The sequence below is a fragment of the Camelus bactrianus genome, chromosome 24 (genome assembly GCF_048773025.1).
Source record: "Camelus bactrianus isolate YW-2024 breed Bactrian camel chromosome 24, ASM4877302v1, whole genome shotgun sequence".
NCBI lineage: Eukaryota > Metazoa > Chordata > Mammalia > Artiodactyla > Camelidae > Camelus > Camelus bactrianus.
Genome location: NC_133562.1, coordinates 9,172,134 through 9,186,159, shown reverse-complemented (window position 1 = coordinate 9,186,159; position 14,026 = coordinate 9,172,134). Strand labels below are relative to the sequence as shown.

At 46.4% G+C, this 14,026-nt stretch overlaps 1 protein-coding gene across 4 annotated transcripts in view; it reads left to right on the top strand.

Moving 5' to 3' along the window:
* Nucleotides 1-14,026, top strand: part of TMEM241 (transmembrane protein 241) — a 94,091-nt gene that overhangs the window by 57,811 nt on the left and 22,254 nt on the right. For 2 of the 4 annotated variants that reach the window (XM_010958141.3, XM_074352140.1), the window contains exon 14: nucleotides 13,299-13,363. The exons of the other annotated variants lie outside the window; for them this stretch is intronic. In XM_010958141.3, coding sequence (XP_010956443.2) covers nucleotides 13,299-13,363 — 65 coding nt within the window. The remainder of the gene's footprint in view (nucleotides 1-13,298; nucleotides 13,364-14,026) is intronic. 4 annotated transcript variants of the gene reach the window in all.

Here is a 14,026-nt window from a genome sequence, read left to right as displayed (position 1 = left end):
CGTGTCAGCTTTATGGGGGCTGGAGGAAGAGGTCAGACCCCTGGGACCTAGGGGACCCTGAAGACTAGCTCATGCTTTGCCGTCAGGCTGCCTCCCACAGGCTGTGGAAAGAGGGTGAGGGCACCCCTCAGCCAGTCCCCTCTGCCCTGTGCAATGCGAGGCCACCTTCACGCTCCCCAGCAAACAGAAACCTGCCCTCCCTCCTCGTGCTGCTGGCAAAACATAATGGAATTTTTGCTCCATAGATAGCAGCTCGTTGGCCAATCAGATTTTAGATTCAGACCTCATACCGCCCATTGAATACCTGATACAGTAAAACAGTAGGAACAGTGCTGACAGCTCACGCTGATTGCCTGCTCACAGGGTACCAGGTGGTGTCCTGGGTACTTGGACACACATGTCTGACTTAACTTCTCATCACGATCTTGCGTGCTTTGAACTGTGTGCTTCTCCTTCCCCCTTAGCCCTGAGGAGACAAAGACGTTAGGTAACTTGTCTGAGCTAGAACCAGGGAGCTTGGACTTGGACCTGGGTCTTGACTGCAGAGCCTGCACCCCCTCAGGCTGGAGGGTCTCCGCTGCAGCGGGGGTGAGATGGAGAGGCTGAGTTGGAACATGATTATAATGAGCGTAATTGGACTCCCCGACTCACTCTTTGTTGTTGTTGTTGTATTTTTCTTAATGGTTAAGTACACAATATAGAAAACACCCCCAGGAAACTGGGAGGCTGCTGGGGCCCAGATGAAAGCGAGGGGTCTCAACCTGCCACCCGGGCAAAGCTGGACCACACTGTCGGGACGAGTCTCAGGAACTCCCACCGCCCAGCAGCACCGTGTGTGCCCGCACACAGGAGCCGGGCCCCCTGGGCTCTGAGGATGCAAACGGCACCGTGCCTTGGTTAGGTCTTGAATTTCCTGGTAGGTGTTTAACTGCAGGCTGTGTTCTCCATTATTGAAGCAAATAATTTTTTTCTTACTTGGTGATTTGAATTTTGATCCATGACACCTCTGCAAAAAAAAAAAAAAAAAAAAAGTTTAGTTCAAGTTTCTTCATTAAAAAAAAAATCAAAATGCTTATTATAGAAATCTTAGGAAGTTAAGTTAAAGGAAAAGAAGACAAAGCTTACGTGATCCCACTACTGCAGATGTTCCGATGTCTGCTTTGGGACTTATCTCTGTCCGCATGTAACTGGTTGGTTTGTTTTCCCAGAAATGGCATCATTCTCTACCTGTTCATTTTTTTTTTTTTAATGGAGGTTCTGGGGATTGAACCCAGGACCTTGTGCATGCTAAGCATGCTCTCCACCACTGAGCTTTTACCCTCCACGCACCTGTTAGTTTTTATGTAACAATATTGGAAATATTTCTCCTTCTTGGAGTAGATGAGGAGATTGAGGCCCAGAGAGATGACCAACTTTTTCAAAGCCTTCTCTACAGCCTGACCTGGGAGAAGCAGCCGCACGCAGCTGCCTGGTCCAGAGCTTGCTTGGCCTGATATGGGCTGAGACCTATGAGTCCCGGGCACCAGTGGGCATTTAGCACAATGTCTGACGTGTCATAGGCCCTTGATAAAGGAAAGAATGAAAGAAAGAAACTGGCTTCCGTGGCTGAGGCTTGTCTTCACGCCTGGGCTGCCCCGCAGTTTGTTTGAGCAGCTTCCTGGCTCCCCTTTCCGGCCCCACTACCAAAGCCTCAAGGTGGTGAACTCAGAAGCCCCCAGTGTTAGGCTGGCAGAAAAGGCTACATTTTCCCTCTGCAGCTGTAGGCTGACTGCAACACACACATTCTAGCAGTTAAGGTCCCGATTGTAGGGGTGAGTTCCTCTGATTTGACAAATACGCCACCAGGTCCTAGAGAGGCTTTTCAGGCTGAGGGGAGGACTATGGTTTCACATGCGGAGTTAATCCAGTGCACTTTCCCGGTGACGTGGCTCAGAAGTCCTGTACTTAAAAGTGGTTAACTGCAGTGATGCACCCTTAGATCCAGCGTGTGGGTTCCTGGACCCCACAGGTGAGCCAGCCTCATGTTCTGAGGTTAGCAGACAGCATACAGCCCCGCTCTCTCTAAACCCCCGGCTCCATCCCTTTCCTGGGGAGGTCAGCTCATTTTTATCTTCCCCTTTAACCCCTCGAGGAATTGATATTTTGAGCCTGAACTGAAAAGGGGAAGAAGACATCCTGAACGCCTGAGGGAACTTTAAGCTTAATGTAGCAGGGACTCTGCTGTTGGAGCAGATGAACACGTTCCCCCTTCTCTAACCACTTTCCCTGGGTCCTTCCAAACACACAGGAGAGGAGGTGATGTGACACTTGTCCCTATACTAAATCCATCGGCAAAATCCTTCCCCCTTGCATACTGGGAGTGCGTTTCTTGGAGCTTCGGAGAGATGCCCATGTCTGGGTCTTGCACATGCTCCTCGGTGCCCAGGCTGAGCCTTTGCTGGAGGAGGAGGCGTGCCTGCCCCTCTGCTCGGCCTGCAGTGCTGATTCTGTGTCCCCTGATTCATGAAGGCATTTACTGAACACTTAAAGGTTCAGCCCTGCAGGCGCTGGGGACCGAGCGGAGACTCTGCCCCTGTGAGCACACAGGGTGTGCGGTCCTGGAACCCAGACCTGTGAGCCTGTGTGGGAGGAGCTGCCCCGGGGCCCATGGGGACCCTTCAGTTTCTGCCCTTACTGTCTGGGCCTCCGGGAGCCAGCACCGAGCCACAGGACCACCCTGCCGCCTCTGGCCTGGCTGAACTCACGGTCCTGAGCCGCTATCTGGAGTGCGGGTGGGGATGGGGGTATGATTCTGAGTTTAAGAATCCAGCACATTCGGTTGACAAGACCGTGGCGAGAGCAGGCACTCTGCTCCTTACTGGTGGAAGCGTCACTTGTCTCAGCCCAGCGGAGGCTGCTTGGCTGTTCTTACCCTGCTTGCCAGTGTGTGTGTGCTTTGACCCGCTGCCGCCACTTGTGGGAACTTATCCTGTAGATACGTTTCCACCAGTCTAAATGGCAGATGTGCAGGGTCACTAAACTGCACTTTTTATAGGAGCAAAAGAAAACAATCCCAGTGTTCATCAGTAGGGGGTCAGGACCCATCTTGCCAGTAGAGTTCTGTAAGAAAAATCAATGACCTTCTCCCCGTATAGCCAGGGAAAGACCTCCGAGACACGTTACCAAGTGAACGATGCAGGGAGTAAAACCGCATGTGTGATATGCTGGATTTTATGTAAAAGAAAAAAAAACAGAACCCGTGTTCATTTTCGCTTACATAAGCATAAAGAAACTTTAATGCATAAGAGACATGATGACCTTTGGCAGAAAGTGAGAACTGAACAGACTGGGGGCTAAAAAGGCAGAGAGATGCTTCACTGTATATATTTTTGTGGTTTTCAGTTTTGGAATCATGGTTGTATTATGTATTTAAAAATGAAATTTGAAAATTAAAGTAGGCTGCAGTCTGCCCCCCACCCTACCTCCCAAATGGCATGAGAATAACTTCACCATTGCTTACACAGAGCTTAAGCCTGAGTGTGAGAATTTGGATCCAGAAATTAATGATTGATTGCTAGAAACCTGTATCTGGAAGGAAGGAGACAGAAGTATCAGTGAAGTGGGTCCCCTTAGGGGAGAGAGAACAGGGTCCCAGGAAGGGTGGCCCCCTGAGCTGAAGGGATGTAACCTGTGAGACCTCTGGGAAAGGGGGCTGGTACTGCAGAGGGCTGTTTGAAGGACTGGGGGTTCTCTGATGTGTCCAAAAGACGGTCAGGAGCGCTCTTTGAATGTGACTTATCTGTAGAGGCGACCACACAGCCTGAGTCCTGGTGTTGTGCGGATCAGATGCTTGGGAGGTGACCACCTGAAACGTGGCAGGGCCACCCTGATGAACTGCTGGTGCCCCGACATTCCACGGCTGTTGGCAGGTTCTTCCTGTTTAGATGAATGAACCAGGTTCCTCCAGGAGTCTGAATATACACTTACGCATATGTCTGGGGCCACAGGCTTTCATGCTTCTTTAAGGAAAAGCAGCCTCTGCTGCGTGCTGTCTCCTTGAAGGAGGTGGGTATCGGTGGGCTCCCGGCTGCACCCAGAGGAGGGGTGGGCCCACGCCAGCTCCCTGCACTTAGACCTTCTGACTCCTGTAATGGATCCCTGGTGAAGACCACAGTGCAAATGTCTCATTTTTGGCTTTCTAAATTGTATAGGTGGTGTACCTTGTAAATCATCCTGGGGACAGGACAAGACATTTCTTCTCTCTGGGTCACTCCACTGGGCCTCTTTGTGGCAATTGACGGGTTTCCTAAGTTAACTGCTCTCTCCTTTTTTTTGGTAACTATGCTTTCATTTTAAACTTAGGAGACAGGCTAACATTAAATGGCTTCTTCCAGCTGTAGGGTTGCCCGCATCTTAGGGACACCCAGTGTGTGACTGACCATGTACCTTCTTGGCTTTGGCTGCAGCCAAACTCCTGGGCTGCCTCCTCCTCTGCTGCGTGCAGCCCCCTCCCCACCATGTAGGTAGACAGCTCAGGCGTGGACTTGGGGTAACAGCCTCATCCGTGCCTCCTGATCCTTGTTCCCCACCCCCCATCCTTCATCTCTCTTATCTACTTCTAATAGACTTTTAATTAAGTCTGCAATGACTGTCTTGTTAAGCTCCTTGAAAATTATCACTGGAACAAGTCAGGGAATGAATAGGATTCCCCCTTTCTCTTTCAAGAAAAAATTTTAAGTCAAAGAATAAAATTCAGTCCCAGAGAGATACTTTATAGGTAATTCCTTTGTCTTATAGGAAGACAAAGGAGCTGAAACCCAGAGAGGGGGAAGGGCTGGCCTGAGGTGAGTCAGTGAGTTTGTGACACAGCAAGGGAGCATGCCGGCCCTGGGCGTGCTGGCCCGCTCTCGCCCACAGTCACCGGGGAGGAAGACTGGACTTTTGAAGTCCAAGGCCAGGACTGCCTCGTACATGCTGGTAACACTGCATGCCCAGTCGTCCTGGAAGCAGCTGCCCGTGGTCTTTAAGCGAGTAGATTTCTCCATGGGATTATTTTCAGTACCTTGTTGGGAAAAAGGGGTTTCTAGCTATTGCTTTTTCTCTCTCTCCAAGTTTCCTTCGGTGCTCTGGTCAATACACAATGACTTAGAGTTTGTGAGCTTTTTCCTGCTGTTCCTTCTACGTAGAAAGCCCCTCCCCCATCCCTCACCCGGTAATTCTTACTTGTCCTTCAAGATTAGCTCAGGCATCATCTCGATGTGGGGCTTGTTCCTATAACCTTGAGTGTACCTGCATCTTAGCAGTTTTCATATGATACTGAAATGATTTGCTTAGTCACGTCCAGAAGTGGTGAAGCTATGACAGGGGTGCTGAGGGCAGTTCTCACCTTTTGTTTTTGCCTCTCCAGTTCCTAGTGAGGGCTCAGTGAATTGAATTTGGCCTTAGCTTCATTCTAGCAATAACTCAAAGCCCTTCTCCTTTTTCACTTCTAATTCAGTGAATGGTTCTTCTGAAACAGTTAGTTGTTGTCTTTTTAACTTTCCTTTTTTAAACTCTCCCAAAGAGCAAGGAGTAATGTCTTAGCTGAGGCTGCCATAACAAAATGTCATAGGCTGGATGGCTCAGACAACAGGCATTTACTGTGCACAGTTCTGGGGGCTGGGAAGTCCAAGATCACGGTGCCCGCAGGGTGGGTGTCTGGTGGGAGCTCTCTCCTTGGGTTGCAAGTGCAAGTGGTCACCTTCTAGCTGTGTCTTCACAGGCGGAGGGAGGGCACAAGCTCTCTGATCTCTTCTTATAAGGTGACTGATCACATCTTGAAGACCCCACCCTCGTGACCTCATCTGACCCTAACTGCCTTCCAAAGGCCCCATCTCCCAATACCATAACATTGGAAGTTACGGCTTCAACATAAGGATTTAGGGTGGAAGAGGGGCACACAATTCAGTCCCTAGCAGGAGAGTTCACAGGTGACCCACTGACATTTTGCAGTGAGTGCCAAGAGTTGTGTGGCAAGAGCTGGGAAGTCTCCGTGGTTTGCGTGTATCCCTCAAGCTGGGGGGCGAGTCGTGTGCCAGCTTTTACCTTTGTGAGGAGCTCTCACTCTCTGGTCATGTAAAACTGAGTATGACCAGACCTGGAGCCAGGGTACAGCCCTTGACGTCATGGGCTCATTTTTCCCAACTGATATTTCTTCAGGAATTTTTAGGATTCAGGAAGGGGTCAGCTTAAAAGTAATACAAGGGGTTTTACCAAATGAGCACCACATTTCCTGTCTTTAAACTCTACGAGCAGGTCTTGATGTGTATCTTTCGGCAAATCTATTCTTTTACCTCCGTTATTAATAAGTATAACAATAACATGAGTTGAAGTTATTGTTAAATTAAATGGAGATGAAAAAAATTGTGACGGCCTTGGAGTAAGTATAATTATGGTGCTTTTTTTTTTGAAGCTCCTTTGAGCTTAAATTCATTTCATTTCTAAAAATAGACTGCAGAGATTAGATCTATTCTTTGAGTGAATCAAAACAACTCAGAAAATCCAAAACCACCTTAGCTTCATGCCCTTCCTTTATAGAAGCACAGAGAACTGCTTAGCTGGGAGACTGCTGGAATTTTTTAATCAACAGGACAAACGTTTGAAAAATAACTATGGCAGAAATCTATCATTCTAAAAGTAAATCTGCCAGTTGATGAGCACGTTTACTGAATAAAATGAGACTGAGAAACTTGAGAAAAAGTACTAGAATGAAAAATCTGTTGACTCCGTACCAGGCTGTCACTGAATTTCATTTGAGGGAAAATTAGGGTAGCCTCAAATTCTCCATTTGTCTTCAACAATTGGGTGTTCTGAGTATATCTGCATTATTTTGCTTTTTGTATTTCTCAGGAAAGAAGCAATACTTGGTAAATTTATTGCCCCTTTATTGAAAGAAAATTATATTACAGAAAATAAAGCAACCCCCCACCAAATCAGGTGTTCTATGATGAGCTGAGGAAGACTGCCCACAGAGACAGGTAAAAGGGAGGAGGCCTCCAAAGGTCCCAGGAAACACTGCTTCAGCAGACGTATTATTAATATGGCCTCTTGAGAAGTGTGAGGACTAAAGAGAAAAAAACTGTGACACCCAGTCCTGGGGGAGAGCCAGCACTTTCTGCACTTCTGATCTGGAAAGATTGCAAGTCCAAGATAAAAGGTCCAAAGGTCCACAGATTTCTGAAGTTATAACCAAAGGACCAGTGTCAGATGGACTAAGAAGACACAGGTTTTTTAAGCACACAACATGCATTGAAGAGTTCCGAGTCTTGATACTTGAACTCTTCTACCCACTTCTCCATTCTTGGGATATGAACTAAGAGAACGCATGGACAAGGAATAGTAGGCAAGTGGGAAACAAAGTTGGATTGAAAAAACTCAGCCTTGGCTTAGAGACTTAAGGCTTTCTGCTCCCTATAGGAGGCATGGCTTCCTCTCCATTCTCCATTCCCACCCCCAAAAGGTGGAGACAGAGGGTCAAGAAAATTCTATTGCATGGATTCAAGAGAAGAAATAAACCATTGGAGTCTGGGTTCTTGCCTTTAAAGCACTGGAATTCCACCAGCTAGTGTAATGAGCCTCATTAAATGCACCATCAGATGAATAATTCTTCCCATCAGAGTGAACTTGGAAGAGAATGAAAGGATGGAACAGAGAAGAGTTTCCTCCCCTGTGGGCAGAGAGAATCATGAGGAGAAGAAACTTTATGTTCCTCTCACCTTCAGCCTGCCTTATTCATCACCACCAGTTGCATTGTATCTGAAACTGTGTCTGAAAAGAGACTGTGCCCTTGAGAAAGTCCTGTTGCCTCAGGCTGATATATACAAGATCCTAGACTACCATAACAATACAAAGCTAATTAAAATTGTAATGATAGGTTAATAAGATTGTCACCAATCAGGAAGATGTTCAGAACAAATCACATAAAGCCTCTCCGCCTTGCCTCACCATGACGTTCAAGGTGGCTCTAAGAAAGCAGTGGTCAGCCAAGCCTGGTTTGAAAACTGCTGGCTTACCATCTCTCTGGGTCTTAGTTTTCTTATCTGTATAATAAAGGGAAATCTGCTTCAGAGTAGAATGTTATGCATTGTGACAGGCCAGCATTCAACTGAAACAGCTTGGGGGAAAACAAATAAATGGCAAAAAACATATTTTTAAAGAAATCAGACATCTGTGAAAGCAATGAGAACTAAATGAAATGAATTTCCAGAGAAAGAAGAGCCTTTACTAGGTGCACCCGGGAACACAGGCTGTTTTCTCTATGGGGTGGGGGGAGGACATTTGCTGATCCTGAGTGCGGGCTAAGGATCTAACTTGGTCCAAGAAGAGGAAATATTCTGTGGGAAAGAGAAACTCGTAGAGCTTTCGGCAGTCGTGTGGAACTGACTTGATGGACTGGACACTAGGAGAGCCCCAAAGGCAAGCCCAGTATTCCCATGAGATATTGCTGAGCTCTGGAGCAGTTTGCAAAGCTGCAGGTTGGCCCAGAAGGGCAAAGTGAAAACTCATAATCTTGGGAGTACTTAGGAGACAAAATCTTGCCTGAAACAAATATACAATGAGTCACCTCCTAAAGACTGTTGCCAGATTCTGTATCTACATGGGATGGGTTATATTACCAGCTCTGATGATCCTAGGGCGTTTCTATAAAATGTATCAGGCAAGTCTCTGTCGCTAGGCCCTGAACACACAGAGATGAGTATCTCACCCACTGGCTGGGGAGACCACACATCTCAGTAGCATCTGGCATGTGCCATGGTAAGGGGTTACAGAAGCCCCTAGAAGAAGCTTCTGATACACTTGGATGTGTGGATGGGGGCCAGGCTCAGGAAAAGTTTTCTATAAATGAATTTTCAGAAGGTGAGTAGGAATTGTTTGGGGGATGCCTGTGAAATTATTCCAGGTGAGAGATTTTGCTGAGCAAAGGCAAAATGATGGTAAGAAACAGTGTTTGAAAGACTATAACCAGTTTACGCAGGAGGTGCGTGGCTGAGACTGGGGCAGTTCTGGCTAAGGGCCTTGTAGACATGCTGTCATCAGTCACTTTTTCCTGAAGTCATATGTATTTAAACAACAACAACAACAGAACAGTAAACAACAAAGCTGAATCTCTGAATCTCTTCCAAATAAATGCATGACTTTCTGGCTGTTTCCCACTAACAACTGCTCCTCTTTATTTTCCCTTAAACAAACAGGAAATTTGTCTCAGGATCGAAATGAATGTTTAAAAAACAAACCTGATCTGCTTTAAATACCAAAATCTGTTTAAACAACACAGAGGTTGTGACATCCATTGACAAAGCCAGGAAGTTCAAAGCCCCGCTGTTGACACAATGTATTGAGTTCTGCTATTGTTGGCAGCCTGGACTGTGGCAGGTCCTGGTGTTTGTCATTCAGGTCTGTGTGTGCACGAAGGGGACATTCCTCAGACCACAGGACTCTTTCTTCTTTGGGGAAACATTTGTATTTTTTAAAATGCTTTTTGAAAGCAAGAACAACAATTGGCAGTGATGGCTGCTACTTCCATCTCTTGAATGATGGATCCCAAGAGTAACTTGGAGTCTTTCTCATGAGCAGATTTTAGTCATTGTAAAGCTTGAAGAAAAAATGTTTATGCTTTTACTGACATCCATCTCCAGAATTTTTTTATCAACCTAAACTGAAACTCTGTACCCATTAAACACTAATTCCCCATTCCTCCTGGGCCCTAGACCTTCCATTCTAGTCTCTGAGTTTGGCTCTTCTAAGTACCTCATATAAGTGGAATCACAGTATTTCTCTATCTGTATCTGGCTTATTTCACTGAGCATAATGTCTTCAAGGTTCACCCATGTTGTAGTGTATGTCAGAATTTCCTTCCTTTTTAAGGCTGAATAATATTCCATTATATATACATTTTTACATATATGTACACACACACGCACACATAATGTTTTGTGTACCCGTTCCTCCATTGATTGACACTTGGGTTAGCTATTATGAATAATATTGCTATGAACATGGGTTTGCAAATATCTGTTTGAGTCCCTGCTTACAGTGGATTCTTATTTTCAAAAAAGCTGCACAGAGCTCGTGTGGGTCCCTTCTTGAGTTTCTAGCTCGGAGAAAGGCTGACCTGGGAATCAGGGCCTTCGTCCCACTACTCCCTGCCATGAAGTAGCCGGTCCCCTGGAGCAAGCCGCACTTCATCTCTGGGTCACAGTTTCCACACCTCTGAGCTCAGGCAGTCAGTTTCACCTCTCAAGTTCTGCCCCTTAGGGACCCGTGCATGGGACACTCTGAACCCACACACACAGCTAGCCACTCCTGGCTGCTCCTTGTTCCTCAGTGGAATTCGAGATGGGGGCGACTCTTGACACAAGCAGATTTGTCGCTCACAACTTCCAGCGCTCTTGAGCAGCCCTGACAGCCCATGGCATATGGAAACCGGTCGCTTTGCTGGGGCATGAATCTGAAGCTCATACACAGTGGGGTGGACGTGTGGGAGCAAGTCGTTCAGTGGGTCAGTCGGGCTGCCCGGTATCTGGCCCTCGGCGACGTGTTGTCAGTTGCTACTCATCCTGTAACCAGTGACTTCCGTGAAGTGGTAGAGCTCTGGTGCTGTGTGTGAATGGGGAGGTTGGGGGTGGGGTGGGAAATGCTTCCAAAAAGAGAGCTGACTGCTTGGGCTGGTGATGGACATAAAGAAAAGGAGAGAAGCCTAAGAAACTGAGGGCTCTTCTGGAAATAGATTAGACAGTGGGCCATCCAACTCCACAGTAGCTCTCTAGAGCAAACGTGTTCTCTACAGAAATGACACAGACCTCTTTGTGAATGAGCATCTCAGCCAGCAGAAGATTTGCTCATTGAGAGATAAAAATTTAGAGAAGTTTGAAAGAGTGGCCGAGGAGAAAGGCAGGAGACCACGCAAACGTTTCCAGGAAGCAGCAGATGGAAAGGCACCAGTCCGGCTACGAAAGCAACCTTATTTTCAAGTCAGGGCTGGTTTGAAAATTCTGAGAGGTGTTTTTCTTGGCAAAAGGTGCATTTAATAGGAACAAACAGGCCAGCTGTCTATCTCACTGCAGACAAGGCTCCTCCCAAGCTGAAGAAACCCACAGAGGAGCAGAGGCACAAGTCCTTGGCTATGACTGCTGCAGTGCGTGTGGGAGGTGATGGCTCCACAGACTAGATTTAAAGTCATGGGAAGGAGGCAGTCAGAGAAGGCCGTGTATGGATGTGAATATCGAATCATCGTGTTGTACACTTTAAATACATAAAATTACATTTGTCAAGCATTCCTCAATAAAGTTGGGGAAAAGGGGGGAAAAATGATCTGGTAAAAGGGGTGAAGGGAGTGAAGACAACGGTAAAGAGTTAAGAAAGGCTTCAGAAATGTGGTGAGTTCTTCCACTAACTGCCATCACTAACCTCCATCAGTAGAAGGAAGCCCTTTTCAGCAATCCCAAGAAATATGTCTCCATTGGCACCGTCCCAGGAAATGTCCAAGTTGCAAAAGTAAAGGGGGATTAACGAGATTAATTTTGGTTACAATTAAGGAAGGGAAGGGGGGAAAAAAAAGTAAGAGAAAATGACAATTAAAGTAAAAATAAAAGGGAAGGTGATCAAATGGGCATAAATGAGATAAAGTAATATTTCTCCAAACAGCTCAATGTTAATGAGTTGGACAACCTAGATGAAAAAAAAAATTTTTTTTTGAAAAAGTGAAAATGACAATCATGGATCCAGGAGAAAGAAAAGGCTTGATTAGGACAGTGGCTGTTAAAGGCCATGCCAACTAGAAGCTCCAGGTCCAGAGGCGTTCAGGTCCAAGCTCAGTTCCACAGCAAAGACCATGTGCATCCTTTACAGGAAAAGAAGCAGGGAAGCCTGATTAACTGACTTGTGTGGTTTGTGTCACCTTGTTTCCAAAACCAGACAATTCCATTGCAAGAGGATCAAATTTATGACCGTACTTGCAAAAGTCCTAAATGAAATATCACACCAGCCGCAGGGAGGACGGGGGGAGAAGAGCTCCATTCATCGTGCTCTTTAAGATAAAAGCCACCACTCAGCTTTCACTTGGAGAAAGCTGTTTCCTCTTGTCCTTTGCATTCTGCTTTGCAACTATCTCTGTGACCCTGCTTTTTTTTCCTTTTTGTTGTCGAGGCTTTCACTGCAAATCAATAAAGGGAAGCAAACAGAAAGTGACCTCAAGAGAGGTGAACTGCTACAAAGGTTCTAAAATCTCACTAAGTTTCTATACTGAAGGTTCCTGGTTTATATTTCCAGACTTCTTTTTGAGACAGTAAATGAATGAAGATGAAACTCATTTAACATACTCCTTCCTTCTGACCATCTGCTTGCTGCCTTGTTCCCAGCTTGGGACCTAGAGAGGCCTCCAAGACAGGACATGACGTCCCCTTGAGTGAGATGACAGTTGACGTCTCCAAGGGCATCCGGCCTGAGTGGCCTATCCCAGGACAGCCTGGTTCGTTCTTCTTGTCTTTGCACGGAAGCAAGTCCCTAGCATGACCTTTCTAATGGGAGCCAGCGTGCATTCCAGAATGTGGAATTCGGGGAGGAATCATCTTTCCTGAGCAGACGTTCCAAGCGCTGACAAAGCTGGGCCTTTGGTTCACAAATACTCTTTGTGCTTACTGTTTAGGGGCACCTTGGGAGTCTGGGTCCCGTTACTGCTGGTCCTAGGAGACTTTTCTGGAATTTCTAGCTTTGAGAGATGTAGGGTAACCTCTTCCCTCTCCTTTGGCCTCTAGATATTTGCAAATAATTAATTCATTATTTAATTGCTCCCTCCCTGAGGAAGCACCTGATTTCTTAGACTGTGTTGTAAGCCAGAAAGACATTAGGACAGGGGAGGGACGGTGCCATAGGAAAAGGTAGGTTGACAGCTGGGATTTTAGCTAGAGGATCTGGGTGCAGGTTAATGAGTACTTCTGAACTGGGGGATTATTTTTGCACACTTGAGACAAGATGGAAATGGGTATTCTTGCTCTGCCCCTGCCCTGGAGAGAGATGAGTGAGATGTTGGCCGTGTGCCTCCTCTTTTGAAGAGTTTGGAATTTAAATGCTTCTTTGAAGATTCTCACCTCAGAATAGACTAGAATTAGCATTTTCTGTTAAATGCAGCGGTCTAGGAAGTGTGGGGGTGCAAGGACAGGGAGTGGGAAGACATGGCTTATGTCTGGGATCTGAACTAGCACAATCTCAGCTTGTGAATGGCCTCGGAGAAGGTTACCAAGGTTCTACTGCTCTGATGGCCTTTGTTGAAATTATTTCTGCAGGTGATCACAGCTGGTTTATCCATATTGCTGTTTGATATGATCCTGACCAGTGCCACCGTGGGATGGTAAGTCTGCACAGAGAAAGAAGCAGCAAAGTAATTGGGTTTCCTCAGGGTACCAATCTTTGCTCTCAAATGTTAAAGAAAGGGTGTGTGATTTGGGGATATATTTTATTGACATATAAATATGCATTCAAAAGTGTGCATATATATAAATATGCAACTTGATGCATTTTCACAAACTGAATATACCACACCTACTACAGCCAGCATCCAGAGCAGGAAATAGAGCCTCACCAGTACACCTTTCAGCCACTCATCCACCCAAGAGTAACCACTATTGGTGAACCGCTAATTGTGTGTGTGTGTGTGTATGTGTGTGTGTAACTATGTTTGGGTTTTTTCCTTTGATCCTTCAATTCATTTTCTCTTAGGCAAGCTCCAGATCATCCTCATTTAGAATGCATCTGCCTATTTTCTTAAAGACAGAACTGCCTCCCCCACCCCCATATTTGAAGAAAGTCCTGAAGGAATGGGGAAGTGAGCCATGGGGACATTGTGGGGGAACAGCATGTGCAAAGGTCCTGAGGTCAGAGTGTGCTTGGTCTGCTCAAAGAGCAGTGTAGCCAGAGCAGGCTGATAGGGGGAGAGGAGTAGGAGAGAAGGCTGGAGAGGGAGTTGATGGCTGACCATGTGGGGTCTTAAAGGCCATTGTAAGGGCTTGGCTTT